At 44.9% G+C, this 21799-nt stretch overlaps 2 protein-coding genes across 3 annotated transcripts; one reads left to right on the top strand and one right to left on the bottom strand.

Moving 5' to 3' along the window:
* Positions 1-635: 635 nt before the first annotated feature.
* On the top strand, positions 636-9965 carry TTPAL (alpha tocopherol transfer protein like). Of its 2 annotated transcripts, none has more exons than XM_079321370.1 (6): positions 636-717; positions 2187-2639; positions 3343-3536; positions 5314-5424; positions 6108-6305; positions 8013-9965. In XM_079321370.1, exons 2-6 carry the CDS (start codon positions 2201-2203, stop codon positions 8100-8102), a joined length of 1032 nt encoding a protein of 343 aa, XP_079177496.1. In that variant the 5' UTR covers positions 636-717; positions 2187-2200; the 3' UTR covers positions 8103-9965. The 2 variants fall into 2 exon arrangements, with proteins under 2 accessions (XP_079177496.1, XP_079177497.1); XM_079321371.1 differs by lacking the exon at positions 636-717 and adding an exon at positions 1106-1128.
* A 689-nt stretch (positions 9966-10654) lies between these two features.
* Positions 10655-18393, bottom strand: SERINC3 (serine incorporator 3). The gene is made up of 10 exons (XM_079321369.1): positions 18248-18393; positions 17732-17893; positions 17093-17286; positions 16272-16351; positions 15432-15569; positions 14419-14588; positions 13617-13707; positions 13028-13205; positions 12010-12237; positions 10655-11259 (listed from the first exon to the last, which is right to left on the bottom strand). The coding sequence occupies exons 1-10, from the start codon at positions 18284-18286 to the stop codon at positions 11121-11123; spliced, it is 1419 nt and encodes a 472-aa protein (XP_079177495.1). The 5' UTR covers positions 18287-18393; the 3' UTR covers positions 10655-11120.
* Between the last annotated feature and the right edge of the window lie 3406 nt (positions 18394-21799).

Raw genomic sequence — 21799 nt, 5'->3', positions numbered from 1 at the left:
TATAGTGTGTATATGTATATATATATATATATAGTGTATATAGTGTATATAGTGTGTATATATATATAGTGTATATAGTGTATATATATATAGTATATATATTTAATATATATGTTTATATATGTGTGAGTATATATATATGTCTGTGTATATATATATAAACAAAATGTATTTTATATGTGTTTGTATTATAAATAGCATGTCATCTACAGATCATATAGGTAAATATATTTGCTGTTATATAATTACATATATTATATAGCAATATTATCAATTATATACACATAACATACATAAGCATGCATAAGTGTATTTAAATATATATGTATCCATAGATATACACACATAATAAAAAACACATTTTATATGCAATATAGTCTATAAATATAAAATGTATTTTATAAGTAAAATGTATTTATGCGCTTTATGTTTTATATATGTATGTGTGTAGATATATGTATTTTACATGCGTACATATACATACACATATAAGTATATACAAAAATGTGTATGTATGTATATGTATATATATATATATATATACACACGTATGTATGTATCTATGCATGTATGTACGTGTATTGATATAAAACTGCCGTGCGCCTCACGGCAGCGGCTCGGCCCCGCCCCGCGGCCATGGCGCAGGCGCGGCTCGCGCGTCACTTCCGGGCGGCCGGGGCCGTTCCGGCGCGGCGGGGCCCGGACGCGGCTGCTCCGGTACGGGCGGGCTGTGGGGCCCAGGGGCTCCGATACGGGCGGGCTGCGGGCCCGGGAGCTCCGATACGGGCGGGCTGTGGGGCCCGGGGGCTCCGGTACGGGCGGTCTGCGGGGCCCAGGGGCTCCGATACGGGCGGGCTGCGGGCCCGGGAGCTCCGATACGGGCGGGCTGTGGGGCCCAGGGGCTCCGGTACGGGCGGGCTGCGGGCCCGGGAGCTCCGATACGGGCGGGCTGTGGGGCCCAGGGGCTCCGATACGGGCGGGCTGGGGGTTCGGGGGCTCCGGTACGGGCGGGCTGTGGGGCCCAGGGGCTCCGGTACGGGCGGGCTGCGGGCCCGGGAGCTCCGATACGGGCGGGCTGTGGGGCCCAGGGGCTCCGGTACGGGCGGGCTGTGGGGCCCGGGGACTCCGGTACGGGCGGGCTGTGGGGCTCGGGGCTGCGCGGGGTCTGGCCGTCCCTGGCAGCCTCCTCGCCCCTGTGGCCGGGCGGCCGCTCGGGGCTCGGTGCTGCCCAGCCCGGGCTGTCCCGGGGGCTGGGGAAGGTGGGTGGGAGGCAGCACTGGAGCTGTGTCAGTGCAGCAGGAAGGTGGGAATGGGTGGCATGTCCCTGTGGCTGGCGGTTCCGTGTGAGAGCCGGGAGCGGTGTGTGTGCTGCGGGTGACTCTGAATGCGAACAGCTCAGCAGAATAAAGCCGTGTTTCCCTGCCAGTCCCAGGTCCAGCTACAACAATTATTATGGCAGGCTCGTGATTTTGTAATTTTTACTCATGTCTGTTCCCTTGTGACTGGATTTGGAATGTCTGCTCTCAGGTCAGACATATTGGCATCCCACTGGAAAGTTAAAACTATATTAAGCCAGCCTCAGTACCCATTCAGTGCTGACATAAGAGTCTGCAATTTCCTTACCTGCTCATCCAGTCTGTGCACTGCAGCCATTTCTTATATTTCTGAGTGCTGCTCCTCCCGAATTGCTCAAAATATTCCCCATGGCAGAGGTGTTGGTAAGTGCATATGTTTGCCAGAGAAGTTAAGGAAAACCCCTGGCTGTCTGGGTTTTGATGAGAGAGCTTTTCATAAGAGGATGTAATTCAACCATATGTGAGAATCATGACAAACTGGGATGTTTGCTTTGCTTTAGTTTCCAACTGGACATAGGGAATAAGGTTAAGACAAATTCTGTGTTTTGCAATGAACCAATGTAATTCTGTATTTTAACTTTATTTAGTTAGGTTTCATCCAAGGCAGCATTCTACCTGCTAGGTAGGATAAAGAGATTAGAGTAACTTGCACTTTCTAATCCTGGGAGGAGAATTAAAATTAACCGTGTGCCCTTACTGTAGCGCTGCTTCTCGGAAAGCCAACGTCTTTAGTTAGAAAACAGAGGGATACAGATAATAAATATGTAAACAGCCCATGTGGTTGTAAGTCTGTGGGTTTGCTTGTCACGTGCAGCACTTGTTTTTTGACAGATTCCTGCTGCATTATGTCAGGAGAGAGCGACTGCACCAGGACAAGTCCGTCAGCAGGGTCTCTGTCAGACAGTGAGCTCCTGCCAGACCGGCCAAAGTATGTGTGTACTCTGTCTCCTGATCTTGTCACCAAGGCCCGGGAGGAGCTGCAGGAGAAGCCTGAGTGGAGGCTGCGTGACGTGCAGGCGCTGCGAGATATGGTGTGCAAGGACTACCCTTCCCTGGGCACCTGCCTGGACGATGCTTTTTTGTTAAGGTTCCTCCGGGCCAGGAAGTTCGATTACGATCGAGCTCTTCAGCTCCTGGTGAACTACCACACCTGCAGGAGGACCTGGCCAGAGGTGTTCAGCAACCTGAAGCCATCTGCAATAAAGCCTGTCCTGGAGTCAGGCTTTGTCACTGTGCTGCCTCACCGGGACCCGCAGGGACGCCACGTCGTCTGCATCCGCCCAGGTACTCGGTCCTGAGTGTCTCTGTCCCCCTCCTCGAGCTGTGTCTGGGCCAAAACCCTGTTCCCTGCTCTCCTGGGAACAGTGCTGACTTGCACAGAGTGTGTGGGCTCTCTCAAATTTGAAAAGCTGACTGGGGAAGGGACACGCTGGTCCTTAGCCAGCATTATTCCAGTTCCTTTTCCTGTGTCAGCAATAACTGCGGTCACGCCAAAATGAAAATGCAGAGAGGTGGGTCAATGAAATATGAGGCAATTCAAGAAAAATTAATATGCAGTAACTCAAATTGAATCAGGGCTGCCAGCCTACCCTTGGAAGCTCATAATTTGTTTTTACAATAATCAGAGAGAGAAGCCTATAGCTCTGACTCCTATGTAAATAATCTGTGTCTTTCGTATGCTTTTGGTGCTGCCAGACTTGCTGTAAATTTCTCTTCATTCATTCTCCTCTTTTCCATTTACCTGCCTTCTTTCTGAGCTGAAACTGCTATTAATGAGCTGTGCTGGGTGGAGAATGGGGTTCTTAAAACCATTTGCCTTTGCTTCCTGAAGTAAATATGAGTTGCCATCTACCTTTTGCTCTGAACTAGAACTGTGGCTATACACACTAACCTTTGAGTCCAGAAAAACAGAAAATCAGTTTTTTGGAATGTGTCTTGTTAGGTTATCTTCACTCTCCAACTTACCATCCCTGTCTTGTAACCTCAGACAGATGGACACCCAGTAATTATCCGATTACTGAGAACATTCGTGCCATATACTTAACCTTAGAAAAACTCATTCAGTCCGAAGAGACCCAGGTGAATGGAATTGTAATCCTGGCAGACTACAAAGGAGTCAGCTTATCTAAGGCGTCTCATTTTGGTCCTTTTGTAGCCAAAAAAGTGATTGGAATTCTTCAGGTAAGACCTGAACTGGTGGGAAAATAAGCTTGTGCATTGTAAATGATTGCTTCTGTATGCAGAGTTCTTGACTATGTCCCCACAACCTTCATCATCTTGGCTTTCACTAGCAGAGTTAAACATGTCTCTGCCCAACCAGTTTCTCACACCCTTCCTTACCTCGCTTGCCCCTTTTTTTGACTTTTGCATCCCTAAAACTAAATTTGCATTGGAAGTGCAGACTTTGAGTTGGAACAGACAAAAGCAGTTCTGCTAGGTTGTAGTAAGGAAGAAAGAGAGCAAAGAATTACAGTTAGAGAGGAGACAGTGAGGAAATGATCTGATATTTAAATGGTTCCTGTCAGCCAAGGTGGAGCCATAGGGCAAGTGCAGGTTCCAGCTCAAGTGCTACTGCAAAAATTTTAAGAGAACATTTAAATGGGTGTGATTTGAGGAGGATTTCCATCCATGCCCTGAAGGCAGAGGCTTCTTTAGCATGGGGGCAGCAAAAGAACAGTAATGAAAACATCTCCTGGATGTGTGGAAGGAAAGTGTTGGAGAGCATGTTAGAGCAAAGGGTGTAAACACAGTGAAGCTGGACAAAATGGGAAAAGGAAAGGACCCAGGAGTAGCCTGGCCAAAGTGGAAGGAAAGTCTGATGATTTCACTGGATACAGTTTGGAGGAGTGAAACGAGAAAACTTCTCTTGAATGGGTTCATTCCATCAAAACTTTTGTTCTGGCCTGAGCTGGGTATGTCCTTTATTGCATCCATGGGGGGATCAGGAAGGATAGGGTGAATCAGGGGAGTGTATGGAGATGAGACTGGTGAGTTAGGAAGGCCTTTATAAGAACTCACTCCTTTACATTATGATCTAAACATGTCATTTAACTGTAAGCCCCCATTTAATTAGTACAAATAAAGCCATGGGTGTCCTGCTATTCCTAGTGGAAGATATTCATAAGACAATAGATGAACCTGGGGAAGGACATAAAAGGATGGTGGAATATAAATGTGTTGCATCAACCTTGCTGAGCTGCAGCTCCTGTAAAGATGAGGTAATTCACTGATGTTCCTATGGAGAAAAATACTCCAGCAGTGCCTGCTGTCTGCTTTTCATTCCAAGCACTGACTGATTTGTATATGTAGAGCTGGTTAGAGGGGAAGGAAACTTCACTGAGTCCTTAATTGCTGATCATGAGCTTTTGCCTGTGAAAAGTATTTCTGCAAATAAATTTTCTGCAGCAAAAATCCCATAATAAGCTGTTGTTTTAAACTGCTCTGTATGGGAAAGAGTGTGTCCTAATGATACTAGATTCCTTCTTCACATAAAAATACATTTTAGAGTATCTTGGGCACCAAATCTTGTAGCTGGACACACTGTTAGAAGCAGCCTGCTCTGGCACTGAGTCTGGTGCACTTGTCAGGAGCTGCAGACATCACTTTGTGACTGCATCCTTATCAAAGCTAGGAACACCCAAAGGACAGGGGTTATCTAAGTGTTTTTGTCAAGGGAATAAACATCAACACTAGAAATGAGGATTTGCTAACAGCAGTATATTTTTTGATGGAGGGTTTTCTTGTCCCTTGACTTTGCTTTTATGCTCACAGGTGTCATCCTAGGACTGCTCTCTGTAACAAGTTGAATTTCTATTGTTGTATTGGTTTATGTTGCTGCCTCACATTCAAGTTGGGGAGCCAGTGGGTTGTGCTGGCTGTCAGTCTCAGGAAATTTTAGAAAGAGAAAAATGACAAATGTTTTTTAAACTGCATTATAAAAATCTTCTTTACCCTTCAGGATGGATTCCCCATTCGAATAAAGGCCGTTAACATAATAAATGAGCCTCGTATATTCAAAGGCATTTTTGCAATCATCAAGCCTTTTCTGAAGGAAAAGATTGCAAACAGGGTAAGGATTTGTGTGATATTAATATTAATGTTTGTAAGTTCCTTGCTTGGCCACTCTTAAATAAAGAAAAATTATAATACTTGACAGCTAGAAAAACGTTAGTGCCGTTTTACTTTCTGCTTTAATTTTTAAAAATATGCCTGTTGGGAAAACTATCTGTGAGACAGAAACTTTGAGGAACTCAATACTGGAATAATACTAGTATGGAACTTTAGTACATATGCTCCATATTCAGGACATTATCCCTGTGATTATTTGGGAGAGTAGCTATGTGTCCATGAGGTGATGTTACAGGAAAACTGTGTTATCCCTTCCTGGCTCTTTCCCCTTATGTGTGGCACCAGTGTCCTCTCCACAAGGTTGCCAAGGATGACTTTTTCGTCCACAAGGATAAATCCCATCAATCCCATCAGCAAACTTGAGGATGAACTGAATCTGGAAGCTCAGCCAGGCACATGTCAAGTCTCTCTTGCTGGGATTTAATCTGCAGGTGTGGATTGTCTCAAGACTTCTCTCACTGTGTCTGACTGCACCTGCCCACTGTTCTGTGCTGCCACTTGCCCATGAACACATCACTTCTTAAAGTTGTTCTTTAGCTCAAAATAAGCTTGTTAGCTGACTGTTGTAGCAGTTTGCTGTAAAGTGTTTGATCTGCACTTTTACAGCTCTTTTTCTTTCTTCAGTTTTTTCTTCATGGCTGCGATCTGAATTCCCTTCACCAAAACATTCCTCCAGTGATCCTTCCTGAAGAGTATGGTGGTACTGCAGGCAAGCTGGACATCTCTGCCTGGAATGAGCTGCTGCTGGCCTCTGAAGAGGACTTCCTGCATGATTTCTCAGAGCTGGTGCTGCCCTGTGACAGCTCTCCCCACGACCTGCTAGTGAGTGGGGATGCTGATGAAAAGCAGTGTGATGATTCCCTGCGAGGGATGAAACCTCAGCTCTATTACTGTTACTAACAAACCACTGGAGGGAAGTTTTCCAGCACAGTTAAGATCTGCTCTGCTAGGTGATGTTGGGAACTCTGCCTTACTCCTAAACCTGCAGTTTAGGGACAGACTGCTGAGGCACTTTACACTGTAGAACCAAAGGAAGCTGGAGAGGGCACAATGGGGGCAGGGCAGAGTTCAGGAAAGGAAAGAGCACAAGTTATGTGGAAGACTTGAGGCTCATCAACCTCTGTGTGAATGGTGCAAACTGGCCTATTCTTTCTAATGATAAAGGGAAACATTATTGCAGATAGGTAAGCTTGACAATTTCTTGTCCCCGCCCCACACAGGTGAAAAGTGAGGATGATTTATGAGCTTTGTGATTATCTGGTCCCTTCCCCTTCTGCAAACACCAGTAATCCAAGACAAGAAAATGGCTTTTGAACCCTGCAAAATATAATTCTGTAGTGAAGATTGCTTAAAACCATAAAAGTCTAACTTGGCCTATCGTCTGTCACGTGGTTCAGATTGTGAGTTGGTGTTTCTGAAATATCTCAGTGAATATTTGTTTCAAATTAATACAGAGCAAAATTTACTCATAAATACCCGTATGGAGATAATTTCTTAAACTTTCTCACAGTTGGAAGAACTGTGACTGGATGGATTATAACTACCATAACATCTATACCAAGGTTTATACAGCAGATGCAATCTTCATTTTCAGAAAACAGCAAGTTTTTCAGATAATTTACTAATCAATTATTTTAATTGGACAACAGGTTCAAATAAGGAAGTTCAGGACCAAATAAAAGAAAGCTGTGTCAGCCACCTTCCCCCATTGATAGTTCTTTTCTGGTTGAGATAAGGAATGGGTAAGTACCTCATACCCAGAATGTGTGAGGTTTTGTAGCAGTTGGCATGTGATGTATAGAAGGCAATACTTCATGAAAGACAGCAAGGTGCTGCTTTAGCTTGTTACTTTGGGCTGAACTTGAGTTCACAGTCTGTGAAACCAAATGCAGACAAGCTTTTTAAAAGCACATTCTTAAATTTCCTGATATTGTAGCATTTTGTTCACTGTGCTTGTCAGCTCTTCTGTGAAATGTTACAACTTGGTTTTTTAACTTTGTTAACCCCTTTTGTCTTTGGTTGTCATGTTCCCGTATGAAGTTAGACTTGAATCATCTCTGTGATATTTACCCATAACTTATATGCCTGTGCTTCTAGGTCTTTGTTTAGAGACAGAACTAATGTTGATGTCAAACCAGGGTAAGATACCTGAGTCTGAATAAGCTGTTCCCACTCCCCAAGTTCATTTTGTTTAATGATTTTGAATTAGAACTTAACTCTCAGCACACTCTTTGCACACATTTTTCTGCACTATAATGGTGTGGAGATGGGCAACCCCACTAGGACAAGGAAAGCACAGTGTGTTACTTCAAGGTGAAATAATTCACTGTTTGGTGGAAAAGAGCATCCCTTCTAATTGGGAACTTATCACTAGAGCACTTTCTCTGGATGAAATCTTGATTTAGTGCCAAATGTGATTATAGGCACCAGTTACATTTCTGTAAATATAAAACTAAATTATGTTGAGGATCTCAGACATTCATTTTTCAAAGTGCCAAACTCTGTTTTGAATGTCTTTCTTCTTCTCAGCCCCCTTGCAGCATGACTGCACTGCCAAAAGGAAACTCCTACAACTGTAACATCTTCCTGACCTGGCAGCAGGCCTCATCCTGGAGCTAAGGGGTGGCAAATGCCATACCTGTCATCCCAAGTTTATAAAAAAGAGACTGGGTTCTGAAAAGGGGTAAAAACATGAAGCTTTTTTTCTTTTATGGGTGGCAGTTCAGAATCTGTAGGAACAGAAAACTCATCACATGAACAGTTGTAGATTAAAGATGGGAAAAGATTAATTTTCCTCAGTGGAAGCATCTCATTTTTCTTACCTTTACTTGTAACTCCTTTTTGATAACTATTACCTTTAGTGCAGGGAAAAAACAAACTACCATTTTCATCTGCTTAAAACAAGGTAAAAGAGTACTGCTAGGCAGCTCCTCCTTTGTGTCCAGAATATGCTCTGTTTTGCAGAAATGAATTCAGTTTTTTGACACCTAGAAGCCAGTAGCACACAGCACCAGGACTTGGACAGGTAAGTGGCTGCCCACACTGCTGAACTGCTGGAACAGAGAGAGGGGTGCCTCTGTTTTAGTGCCTCTTAATTCCAGTCACAATGTACAACTGAAAAGAACAGAATGATCATTTTACATAGAGATGAAGGCCTGATTGTCTTTCCTTAATTGTGTTACAGGATTTCAAGTGGGGGTGTATTGACTGTAGGAACAGCTACTTTCATCCCCTTATGTAACTACCAGAGAGAGAGGCTGGATATTCAAAATTCAATTTAGTGTCCTTCAATAAGAAATAAATCTAGTGGTGTTCAGCAGAAGGCTGAGGAACCTCTATAAAACTCCTTTTTCAGGCTTTTGTATTTTCTTGCATGCCTTTAATAGTAGGCAGACAAGATCCACCTCACCCTCTTCTTTCCTCTGTTCACTTAGAATAAAGAATATGATTTAGACATAATCAATGAGACTATAGGGTTGTGCTGGATTTGGCTGGGGTAGAATTTTCTTCACTGGACTCTGTGTGGCACTGTGAGTGAGCAGCTGGCTGGGGTTAAACCACAATACTGAAAAATGCCAGTCTTGTGCCTCCAGAACTTCTTTTTCTTAAAGCTGGCTCTTAGGCAGAGGATGTCAGGATGCTGAATTAAGCCAGGCTTTATCAGGCACCTGTTATTTCTGATTTGCTGTTCCTTGGCTTCAGAACTCAGCCAGGAGCTGCAGCTTCACTGAGCTGTGTGTCTGGCCCTGAAGTCTCTCTGAGCAGGGCTTGTCTTACAGAAAGCACAGCTCTGGCTTATGTGTGCTTGGCTACAGAGCTGAGAATGTTCTTTGAGCTTTAGCACTTAGCAGCATAGGAATCAGTTTGTTCCCAGAATTTCTCATGTCAGCATTTGGAAAATAAACATTTGTGTCAAGTGTAGCATCTCCTTACCTGGAAGTTAAGAGAATACATAGGAAAAGCTTGCAGGAGGGGGTGGTTTTTATGCTTGGGTGTTGTTTTTCTTTTTTTTTTTACAGCACAACAACCACTTTTTTTCTTCTTCCCACTTGGAATAACTTTGCTTTCCATGGTTATATGCCTTTCCCAGTACATAAGCTATCCCTGCCAAATCCAACTCAAAAGGAAGGATACTTGAACTGCATTGGCATTAGGTGGCACACAAGGTAGCTGCAAACTGTATATAAAAGTACTTGAATTTATACTCTTGCAAATGGGTGTTAGGAGCCCTGAGGTATTTTCAGGAACTGGCTGAAGTATCATTTTTGTTAAACTTCATTTTGGCATGAGTTAATTGTTGTGTTATTCAAATATTAATTTTGCCTTCTGTTATATGTATACCTAGAGGTGTTGGGTGGTTAAGTGTACATCTTATTTTGATAAAATTTATTTTTATATTGCATTTTATAAAACAAAGTCGTTAAAAATGTGTAAGTTTATGATGCATGACTGGGTGATTAAACACATTGTAATAGCTGCTCATTTGGTGTTTTCAATACATTTGTCTTGTGTCATGTTCAGGAATTTTACTGTAAATGTCAATAACACACAAATTCCACATTTACACACAGTTGCTACACAGATAATCAATCACCACAGCATTGCATTAGCAAAAGGTGTTGCTTTCTGCTGGAGAACAGAAATTAGACTTAAACTGAGCAACTTCCAGGAACAGGACTGACATTCACAGACTCATGGGGAACATACTGTTTGTTTCAAAAACAAACACATCACTTGGTATTTACTGCACAGAGAAAACACCCAGTCACATGCACCTGTGCACTGCCAGGTATTTTCCACTGGAGAAGTCACTGCTGGTTCTTAACACTTCAAGAGAGCTGGGCCACTTTCAGTAGTTAGTCTGCTTTATTCAAATGAGTTTACAGTGCAAATGCCTTAGAGCCAATAATAATAATAATTCCATGTATATTACTTTTATTAAGTGTACTGGACAACTGAAATCAATCAATAAGCTCTATTTTTCCAAAATAATTGATTAAGCTACTCATACACTTACCACTCTATTTGGCAAAAATCCTAAAAAAGAAGTTACCATAGAAATGGCCTCTTAAAAAGGGCAAGTTTGTCTTAAAAAGAATTAAGAGTTAACCAGTTTTTCAACTTTGGAGTTTTGTTCTTTTGGTGAGGAATAAGGGTGCTTTTTGCCACAACACAAAGTGAAGTAATTGAAATAAACTTTTCCTGTAAATAAACTTTAGCAGTGGAATGTAGAAATCAAGCAGCATGGCTTACACTTCCAGAAACTGAAGCATGAGCATAGTAGTGCATTATGCTGATTATAATTGTTCTTTAAAATATATTACTTCATATTTAACTAAACGTTAACTTCTATTCAGTAGAAGGTTGTGGCTTTTGGACAGAATAGATAATTTCTTTTGTGCTTTTGACAGCACAGCTGTAGTGAATTTTAAAAATGCAGTAATAAGATAACCCTGGTAAAGGTTAAAATACAAAGATAACTGGTAATTTTGATGCTGCATCAAGCATTATGCAATATATAACTCTATCCAACTGCATTTTAATACCAACATAAGAAACAGTAACTGAAGCAATAAGTGAACATTTTGGCTTTCAGCAGAGTTCCTCACTTTTGCAAGCTCGGACAGGTGCAGGAATTTAACTGAAGTCTCTATTAGTAAGGACAAGAGGTGCCACTAAGGTCCAAAGATAGAGGAGCAGACACACCCAGCTGGAGGTTATCTTCACCCACACGGCTGGCCACTTACTTGTCATGGTTTTGAAATCTGCATCAGGGCTAGAAAGTAAAGAAGGCCATTAGCAGACACAGAAAGCACCTCCCACTGTTCCTTGGTACCTCTCATGAATCTGAAGTGAGGACAATCCTTTGGGACACCCTAATACAAGACCCTTTGTGAGAACACAGCGAGACAACTAAACCAGCAGTGTCCTGTGGCTCCTTCACAGGCTGCTGTTCCTAGAACCCAGTTTTCATGCCTGCTTGCCCATGCTGATGTGCTGCTGTTTAAGGAGAATTTGCATGAGCTGTGCAATAGACTACTGGTGGTTGTTGATCTAAGTGCATTTGCTAATTTATGCAGTGTCCTGGGAGCAGTAGTTCTGAGCTGCAGGAGCAGAGGCTATGTCCAGGTGTTTCCAACAGATGCAGGAAATCACATCTCTGATAAGCAGCACATATGGCTGTCCCTGCACATCTTTCCCAGGATGAAGAGCCACTAACAGCAGCCTGACTTCTCACAAACTTTACAGGAGGTCACCTGAAAGGAACTCCATGTGTATCCTTCCTGCTACTCATCCAGCTGAAGAATGGCAGCCACACTTTCTACCCTTGCAGCTCTGAAGTAGTGCCCTGGAACCACAGCTGCTGATTGTGCTGTGCTGCCTTCTCCCATCTAAATTCAGTAACACTGAACTGAGAAGGCACAGGGCCAGCACCTTCCCTTGGCAGGAGTAACCCACAGGGCAGGAGCCTCCTATCCACATGGAAACACTGGCACACACACCCATCACTTCCCACTGCTCTCACCTGTACCAGTTTGTGAGTGTCATCATGATGTAGAGAGAGGCAAGGAAGAGCATGAAGTGGAAGAAGGTGTAGCTGTACTGGACCCCGTCCTTCTCGTTGTCCGCGACGCGACGCGCGTCCCCCTCCTCAGCAGCCCCACTGCCTGTCCCCACAGCCTCCTCCAGCATGGCAGTGTCACTGCCAGACAGGGTCAGCTTGTTCACCTGGCTGTTACTCGAGGAGCGGATGCTGCAGGGTAACCCAAAGAAAAAAGTGGTTAAAAACTCCTTTTACAATCAGCTGTGTTTGCTAATAAAGCAAGCAGTGGACCATAATGAATGTTTGAGACTAGCAAATAATATTTTTTAAAGTCCATTTGGAAACATAAGGAAATTCCTCCATGTTTTCATGCAATGAAACAGCATTTCTTGTCCCAAGATCATAGAAAGGTGTGGTTTGGAAGGGATCCTAAAGATTATCTTGTTCCAACACATTCCACTAGGCCAAGTTGCTCAGACCTCCATCCAGCCTGGCCTTGAACATTTCCAGGGATCTACAACTTCTCTGGACAACCATTCCAGTGCCTCACTATACTCCAAGTAAAGAATTTTTTCCCCAATATCTAAACTTAGATATATCTTCCAGTTTTGATCTATGCCCATAGAAAAGTCTCTCTCTCTTGTTCTTTGCAGGCTCCCTTTAGACATTGAAAAGCCACAATTAGGTCACCTTTAGAAAGGAAATCCTTCCTTCCTCCAGGCTGAACAAACCCAAAGTTCTCTCAGCCTTTCCTCAGAGGAGAGCTGCTCCATCCCTCTAATCATCTTGTAACACATGTTGTTCTGTTATCTAGATTGGGCTTACAAGGCTTATCCTCATGCACAAAGCAAAACAGGTTTATGAGCCACATGTGGCCTCGGGCCTGAGACAGCAGCTGGATGTGACTAAATGCAGGTACATTTTGCACTAGACCCAGATTCAAACAAAAGAGGCAGAGAAATCCCAATTCTTTATCACTGGACAGCAGTGCAGATCCTACCTGGAATACAAGAGGCAAAGGACAAAGATAACCAGTCCAACAACACTCTGGGCATCCCACCACTGCAGGGACTTGGGCGGAGCAGGAGTGGCAGGAGGGACGGTGGCATTGGCTGGAACTGCTGTGGGTGCAGCTATCTGGGTGATGATGTTCAGCAAACTTGGGTTACAGTTTCTTTCTGAAAAAGATTTCAAGGCAGATTAGAGGGATGAGCTTTGCCAGCATTTAGCTAAGAAAAGATGACAGGTGATGACAGGTGAGCTCGCAATTTTTCATTCCTTTAACTGCTGATCTCTTCGATTCTCCAGAGGCAGAAATTGCCTGCAATATTTCTCCTGCCTCTGAGCTAGACAGGGGTATAATAAATAAATAAATAACATCAGAATGCCCTGACACTGTTTCTTCCCCCCCCCTCTTACAAACACCCCAGTTTAGTTCTGCAGACGCAATTTGATGGTTTCAGTAAAGTCAGCTTTTCAGCCTCACTGGAATTGATCTGGACAGATCAGCAACACACAAATCTGTAACAACCATCAGCAGCTTCTGCCTTCACACCCAAATCTGTGACTCAAGACAGTGTGTTGCTTACCAGGCTCATTGGACATGGCTGCCCATGTGAGGTACATGGTGTAGAGAGTGATGACAGAGGACTGGAGCAGGCCAGAGCGAGGCTGATGTTCCTGTTCCAAAGCAGAACAGCAAGCCAAGGTCAAAAGGGCAAGTTTTACCCAGAGTTGGATAGTTTTACCCCACTGCCACAGATGAGACAATTACTAGCATGAAAACCATTTCTGTAGAAATGCACTGGGCTTTGTCTTGTGTTCAAAAGACTGGAAGAAACTCCTTGGAGTTACAAAATCTATGTAATTTATCAAATGCAGAAGGAATAAACAAACCAAATGCATTTTTTTTGTGTCCAAGACTCAGTTATGGGCTCTTACTGAGTTAATCTCAACTTTTTCAAACAATTTTGACAGATGTCAATCTAGCATGTGATTTGAGCAATACCAGTTCAGAATTGAGTAACATGCAACTTTCCTCTTATATTGAACAAGCTTACCCCAAATTTCAAACCCACAGTATTAGGCAAATAAATCTCCAGGTATTTTGCTACTCCCTAACAGATGTCTCTGTTCTGCCAGGGCTTCACTACTAAAGCCATGTCAGCAATACTCCACATGAAAAAAAGTCCAAAACCACATTTAGCTCAAAAAAGCCTCTCTTCAGGAAATGTGTCACTATGTAGTGCAATGGTTGCAGAATATTTTTTTAAGCTCCTAACTTGCACAGCTATGATAGCCAAGTTTTAAAGTTCTTATGTCTGACTGAACTGATACTACATCCTCACTTCCCTGCTTTGCATGTCAGGAGAAAGCAGAGAAAAGTAATACCTGAACTTTTGGCAGGATGGAAACAATGGAGACAGCAATGCAGAGGATCATGTTAAAGCTTATGAAGAACTTGTTCTCAGTGCAGTCATCAGGCTTCGTGTAGAAAACGTAGAAGAGAACAACAAACACCAGGGACAAGGCATAGAACAGGCTTGTACAGGACAATAGAGCTGGAGAGGAAAAAAAATGTTTACATTACACATATAGTTTTAATAGTACATCTAAAGTGACTTAATGTCCAGCTAACACTGCAATAAGACACTTTCCCTTCCTCACCTGGCAGTCTGGGTCACAAATCCAGACTAGCAGACTGCATTTTTGTAAGGTATGGCTACATTTCTGCTTGGGCTCACTAAGCAGCACAGCTCAGAGGAAGGCCAGTGCTGCCATCAGGGGAACAGGACTTGCCTTTCAGCAGCAGTTTAATTAGTTTAACTGGTATCAGGCCACAGTGGCATAATGAGAGTGCTTTTTGCACACTTCTCATGGACATTTATCTGCCCTGGATTGCTGTGCTTGAGGTCACCCATTTTTATTTCCACTCTGTTCACTGTAAGAAGTACAAAATGCTGTTGCAGCATTCTTAGCTATGAGCTAAGAACCACAACAATTAGCACTTTGTAATTAGTGGCCAGCTGGGGAGCAGGCACCAAGGCATGCCTGGTGTGGTACTGCAGCCACTGTCACAGACACAACTGAGCTCCTGGGGACACAGCAGGGGAGAGGGAGAGCAAAGCTCAGGCTTGAGGAGAAACAGGCTCCAAGCTCTGCACACACCCTGCAAACCAGGCAAGTGTGGTTTATTAGGATTCTCAGATGTGCTACTCACAAGTCTAAAATATTTTGCATTTTATTGAACAAGAAAAAAGAAATGCTGCTGCTAATAATTTCAAGGGTTTACAGCACTGACTCAGGGACACTGTGGAGTTTAATTCCAGGTATGTCTGCAGATCAGTAAATTATATTCTGCAGGGTACTGGCCAGTAAATACAAATCCTTTACAGGATTCCTACCTGCATACCAGCATTTAGAATTCCCCTCTTCCATTTTCTCAACCCAGCTCTCATTCCAAGAGTGAGCAAAATCCACAAGTAGAACCAACTGGATAAGAATGAAGCAGAAAGCTCCAGAAACACCAATCCAAAACCAAGCTAGAAAAGGGTGGAAAAAAAAAAGGTTAGCTTTCATCATGTGCATGCTACCTCCATTTAAAGCCAAAAAAAGATCCTAATTATACTGAAGACAAATAATGACAAAAAAAAAAATGATACTATAATTAGAAATGCAGATACTGTTAATCACTGTGGCCTCAATCTGGCAGGAGCATGGAAGGAGTCCCAGCTGTTCAGGGATGCAGGCAACACTGGTCAAGCTGAGCATGGGAATGTTTAGCCCAACACATTTTCAGAATGAAGGCAACATCTGACATGTGGCATCTCTGTGTACATAAATGCCATTATGCCATATTTTTTTGAGGGTCAACAACCCTTTCAAGCTCCTCTGATGTGGCCAGGCAGTAGCAGTTTCCCACACAGATTTTTCATAGACTCCAGGGAAGTATTTTGTACTTATCAATGTCCTCAGTTGTCCCCAGTCTACTGTCAGAAGACTCAGCTGAGTAGTAACTGTCTCATGAAGTAGAAAATTATTAATAACTAAAATCTATGCAGTTGAAAAGGGATTTCTTATTATCATAACTTCAGCTGGTCACCAAAATACTGGATCAACCAAAGTACTCCAACAAAGACAGGCAGAAACTGCATCTTCTACACAACTTTCACTACTGCCTAGTAAATCTGTGAAAAGGTTTGAGCTTCTGCAAGTCAGAATTCCATGATGAACATTAACTGTACCTCTTGTGAAAGGTCCTTCTGGTATATAAAATGCTCCAACCATGATAGCCACAATGGCAGCTATTTTGAAGAACCAGAACCTTTAAAAGAAGATAGAAGGCATAAATATTGGTCTTACTCTACACACAGTCAGTTCACACACAGGAGTCATGTGCTACATGATCTGTAAGCAGCTTGGTCCTGCTCCAACCAGGGCTTTGGATCACATGATCCTGCTGAGCAGGGAGATTGAGGATTTCCCAGCCCTGGAAGTGTCCAAGGCCAGGCTGGAGGGGGCTGTGAGCAACCTGGCCTAGAGGAAGGTGTCTCTGCCCACAGCAGGGGGTTGGAAGTGGATGATCCTAAGGTCTTTTCCAAGTCAATTCATTCTATAATTTTATGATTTTGTGCTCTCCAAAGGTCCCTTTCCAATTAAATGACTTACGATGATTCAGTCATCTAGCCCAAAACTAACTCAGTTAAATCAGGGAATTGGAAATTAGAAACCAGTTCCTGCTGTCTGAGTCAGACTGGCCTTGAGAATGACCCAATGAGTGCCAGAGGCAGCACAAGGTTGCAGATATAAACCAGCAGCAATCTGACATCTCTATAAAAACACAGAGCACTACCCTTTTGGTTACTGCACCTCAGAGTGACACCCTCAAACCACTGAACATTTCACACAAAAAGGAAGCTTTTAAGGAGACTAAATCACTGCTCTGTATTGAGTCCAAAAGAAACCTGAGGCTGTCCTTGTAAGCATAAAGGAATTTCCACTGTGCTCAGCAGAGAAGCTGAAGGAGGAAAGCAGCTGGAAGGGCAGCCAGCTGGCTCACACATACCCATTGTGGATGGAAGCTCTCGGGTCCTTGCTTGTTTTCACCTCTATCATCAGCAGGGAGAGGAGGAAGAAGAACACAGCCATGGCAAAGCTGACACGATAGACAGCTCTGTACCCCACAAACACATCACAGCTGACAAACCCATCCAAGTGGGGGAACTGAGTGTGAAGCCCCTCATCACAAAATCCAGGTATCTGGGTAAAGACACATTTCATTGTCAATTTACGTCTGCATTTACAATTACATTTTCTAAGCCCTCTAACAGCCAAAACTTTCAGTCAACAAACTTCTGAGAGATCAGAGAACAAAAGATCTCGTGCTCAGACCTTATTATCATCTGTCTCTCCCCATGTCAACACTTTTCACCCAGGAAGATTGATACCACAGCAGCTGATAGCAACAGACTGTTTCCAGGTCTGGTCAGATTACAGACACCAGGCATGTACTAAAAAGGAACATTCACTGAATTTGCTGTTTCCACCAGAAGCCATTCAGTACATGCAGCCTCTTAACTCAGGAACAAGGACACTTGGGTGTTTGTGGCTCACACATAATCCATTCCAAGTAAAGAAAATCAATAGTCACTGGCACAAGTAATGGCATTTAAAACAGTCAGAAAGAGGATTTTCATCTCCATACCTTTTTCAGCTGCTCTTCCATGCCTGGTGCCAGCATAATGCAGGCAAGCACAGTACTGAGGAGGAGGAGGAAGGCATAGATAAGCCGTGTCACTGTAGAATTCTTGCTGTTGGGGCAACATCGGCACAGTAAACACGAGGCACCGCTGCACAGACAGGGAATCTGAAGGGCAGAGACAAGAATAGTAAGGGCATTCCCCTCGCAGCTGACACCGGCGCATCAGGCGACACCGAGGAGAGAACCCGAGCCCCGTTTGGAAACCCGCCGGAGCGCAGAGATAAACAATAATCGGTGACAGTGTGTCTGCGAACGCGCCGAGATAACCGCGTTTATCGGCCTGGCCAGGGCGGGCCCGCTCCGCCGCCCCCCGCTCCGGCCGGGCACCGCTCTGCTCCGAGGGGCCCGAGCCGGGCTGCCAGCGGGCACTGCTGCGGGCCGGGCCCGCTCCCCAGGCTGGAAGGGGAGGTTCGCGGTGCGAAGGGGCAGGTTTGGGCGGGAGCGGCGCCGCGCACTCACCCAGCTGGCCAGCGAGCAGACCCCCAGCACGGCCCCCATGGCGCCGCCGCCGCCCCTCCGCCCGCTTCCGGCTTCCGCCCGCAGCCCGCGGCACCGGGGGGCGGCGCCCGCCCCGGCCCGAGCCGCCGCCCATTGGCTGCTCCCCAGCGCGGACACGGCCGCCCGCCAATGGGAGAGCGCGATGCAGCCGCGCGCCAAGGGGAGGAGCGGGAGGATGGCCAAGGGCAGGGGCGGGGCGATGTTGTTTATCAACACTTCTTCCGCCTTGGCCGAGGGCGCTGACTGGTCGGAAGGGCAGCGAGTGGGCGGTTCCTACAGCGTGGCAGCCAATGAGTGAGGCCGCTGCGCAGCCCGGCAGCCGTTCCGTACCTGCCGCGGCCGCCGGGGGCGCTCGGCGGTGCCTGGGCGCGCAGCCGTTGCCATGGCAGCAGCGCGGGCACCGGCGGCACCGGGACGGCGCCGGGTGGGACCGGGCCGCTCCGCCCGCCCGGCACTGTGACAGGGCACACCGCGTCCCCATTCCCCCGGGCACCCGCAGGGCCCGGGTAACGCTGAGCCCTCGGTGCCCACGGGCGTGACCCGGCGCGGCGAAGGCGTCACGGCCGTGTGAGTGACACCGCGTCACCGCTGAGCTCACCGGCACGCCGCAGGAGGCGAGCGGGCAGCGCTCTGCCCCTCCATGCAGCGCCTGAGTGGATCGTGGTGCGAGCCGTGGCCGCGGCCGGGGCTGGCGACACTGCTGTCACCTGCGGTGTTTGAGCGCGGCAGCGTCTGTAACTCATCCCCGCCCTTGAGCCGTGTGATAACACACAGGTGCTCGTGTGCCATCACACAGAACATTCCGGGGGGAAGAGATCCATCAGGATCTTCGAATCCAACTCGTACCCCCGCACCCACATCCCACCGTGGGCCTGGGAGTGCTGTCCGAGCACTCCTGCGGCTCTGGCAGGCTCGGGGCTGTCACCGCTGCCTCGGGGAGCCCGTTCAGCCTCTCCTTCTACCTTTGGATGAAGAACCTTTTCCTAAAAGCACTTTGCTGCCTCTCTTTTCCTTTATGCTGAGCACTGGAGGGTCTCCGTGTATTTTGGGCTGTAGTTAAACAGAACCCCGGGTGTGGAAGTGGGAAAGCTCAGGGAGCGTTTCAGAGCTGGAGTTTCTCAAGGAAACACTTGTGCAGCAGTTCACAGCAAGCTCAGGTCATACTCGGAAGGTGCACAGCTGCAAAAGCTCCAGATGGGCTCCTTTACCATGGAAGAGCAGGAAGGTAGAGGAGCCAGGTGAAAAGAGATGTTGTTTTTCGGCTGCCCGGAGCACAGGGGCCGCCCTGGGTCTGGATTGCCAGCACACTGCCCAGGTTGCAGCCGGGAGGAGCTGGAGAGGGACAGCTGAGTGATTTCACTCCTCCTCACAAAAGTCTGGCAGAAAATAAAGCGGATGAGAGTTGGCTGTGATGATGTAACAGCGCAAGGATTTGACAAAAGTTTGCACAGAGGTTTGGGAAAGCAATTTGCATTGGTTTTAATTGGCATTAGTATTGCAAAATATCACAGAACTGACCAGCTGGGGTTACAGGATATTTTCTGGCTGTAGCAGTTCCAGCTATTGCACATCCCTTTACACTCTGTCAGACCCTTCACTGTCCAAAAAAACTGCCTCCAGGACAGAAAGCCACTAATAATCAGAATGACAGCTTTACTGCCATCTAAAATTGCCAAAAAATGACAAAGAGCATCCAGTAAACCTGCCACTTATTTTCCACAGCAGTTTTAACACTCAGAATATATGAACACTGTGTTAACAGTATCATCTCTTGCAATCAGCCTTATTCATGAGGACATACAGGCTTCTTTCAGAAAAAGGTCACTCCATAAATCATTGAAACTGTGCTTCTTTCAGATAATAGATGAGCCTTTTGCTTTATTGCTAATGTATTTTTATTACCCTTCTGCTTGCACCAGCTGGATCTCTAAGAAAGCTTTTGCCATATCCCTGCTCCTTCACTGTTTGTTCCAATGAATATATGCAGAATAAAGGCACAATCACAAATTCTGTGTTCCCGGTAATCCTGGGCAAATAATTCAAATATATTACAATATTGTGTATTAGTAATGCAGTGATGAAACTCATCTAAATCTTGAACCTGCGAGTGTTTTCTTCTCAGGAAATTTATGAGACAAATAGTTTTGGTAAGTACTGGAGATCCTCCACTGGGTTATGCTGGGCAGAGACAAAGGATACAGATAAAAAGCTTTTTCCTTCCTTCCACTGTCCACGTAACAAGAGATTTCCAAGTGCTCATTTTACTTCCCAGCATAAACCCCCTCTGATTCTGCATCACATCACCTAAACCCCTATGTGTTTAACAGGAGATAAGGATGAAGTCAGCCTAGGGACTGTCAGCTCTGGGAACAAGACAGGATATGGCAGGAGGTTATCCTGGTTTGTACAAAAATACCCTGCTCTGGTTTGTTAATCAGCTCTGACAACAGAATCAAATGGTGCATCCCTTCTCTATCTATACATTACATCCCATACCTATGTGACTTGAAATGCCTAGAATAAACCTCTTGGAATTAGGTAATATTTAAAGGAAATGTGTCAGATTTAGTCATTTGAAAGCAGTTCTCTGCAGTTCCTTTGTGCAACTGAGCTCATAAAAAAAATGTCACTCAAGCTTGTGCGTTAGTGCTATTCTTGTTACTCTCAAGGGTCTCCTTTCTGTGATAACAAAAACGCAGAATTTTTCCTGATGTTCCCCTGAGTATTTGAGGGTTCCTGCTTTTCATGGCTGTGTTTTTGCAGGTAATAGATCACAGACACACTGTAATTGAATAATCCTTTGACCATCCAGAATCTTTCGGTCAGGCTATGGGAACTGAAAATTGGAATGGCTGTGCCAAACTGTCTGTAAAAATTAAAAAAAAATTATAATCAGATATTGTCTGTGTTTCTACAGTAACATTGGCTTGACTCATATGCAGGTCTAAACATCTTACTGTGCTCTGGCCTGCATAAAGTTCCAAATTTAGATGTATTGGCATCACCTTTCTAATATAATACTCCTAATTATTGGACTTCTGTAAAATATTTAGATTTAAGATACACTTACTGTATCCGTGGTTTGATTTGAGCACCAGAGCATAAAGAATAGCAGTTTTCTCAGGACAACTGTTTTTCCAGCTGTTTAGTCCAGAATTTGAATTGAGCTTTGCCCAACCATGCAGATTTGAGAACAGCTGTTAAAGTCCTCATCCATGAGAAGGTAAGTCATGAGATAATGGGCAAAGGACTGCTATGGCTGGCACCACCAGTGGGTTTAATTAGTCTTTAAACAATCAGAGTTAACAGCTTCTACAAAATCACGATGTACCAGCAGGGTAGGAAGTTCTGCCGAGTATAAATATTGTTAAATTTGTGGGTGACTTTGGCTGGTGTGTGATCTCACCGTGTGCTGTGTTGTGCTGTGCTGTGTGTGCAGGGCTCACTGAGCACTGCTTTCAAGGCCAGCTCTCTGTGCCATTGCCATTCCCTGGGGACATGCAGGTGAGTGGT

This window comes from Erithacus rubecula (assembly GCF_903797595.1).
Source record: "Erithacus rubecula genome assembly, chromosome: 18".
Taxonomy (NCBI): Eukaryota; Metazoa; Chordata; class Aves; order Passeriformes; family Muscicapidae; genus Erithacus; species Erithacus rubecula.
Note: the sequence above shows the minus strand (reverse complement) of the source record. Positions and strands in the feature narration are given on the sequence as shown.

What these genes read in the sequence shown, in the direction of transcription:
- TTPAL (XM_079321370.1), top strand. Translation starts at nt 2,201, where the DNA reads ATGTCAGGAGAGAGCGACTGCACCAGGACAAGTCCGTCAGCAGGGTCT. An exon ending in AGGAAAAGATTGCAAACAGG is followed by an intron (nt 5,425 to 6,107) that starts GTAAGGATTTGT and finishes TTCTTTCTTCAG; the next exon opens with TTTTTTCTTCATGGCTGCGA. An exon ending in GCTCTCCCCACGACCTGCTA is followed by an intron (nt 6,306 to 8,012) that starts GTGAGTGGGGAT and finishes TCTTCTTCTCAG; the next exon opens with CCCCCTTGCAGCATGACTGC.
- SERINC3 (XM_079321369.1), bottom strand. Translation starts at nt 18,286, where the DNA reads ATGGGGGCCGTGCTGGGGGTCTGCTCGCTGGCCAGCTGG. An exon ending in TCTGCTCGCTGGCCAGCTGG is followed by an intron (nt 17,894 to 18,247) that starts GTGAGTGCGCGG and finishes TCTGCCCTTCAG; the next exon opens with ATTCCCTGTCTGTGCAGCGG. An exon ending in CTTTGCCTCTTGTATTCCAG is followed by an intron (nt 12,238 to 13,027) that starts GTAGGATCTGCA and finishes GTTACCCTGCAG; the next exon opens with CATCCGCTCCTCGAGTAACA.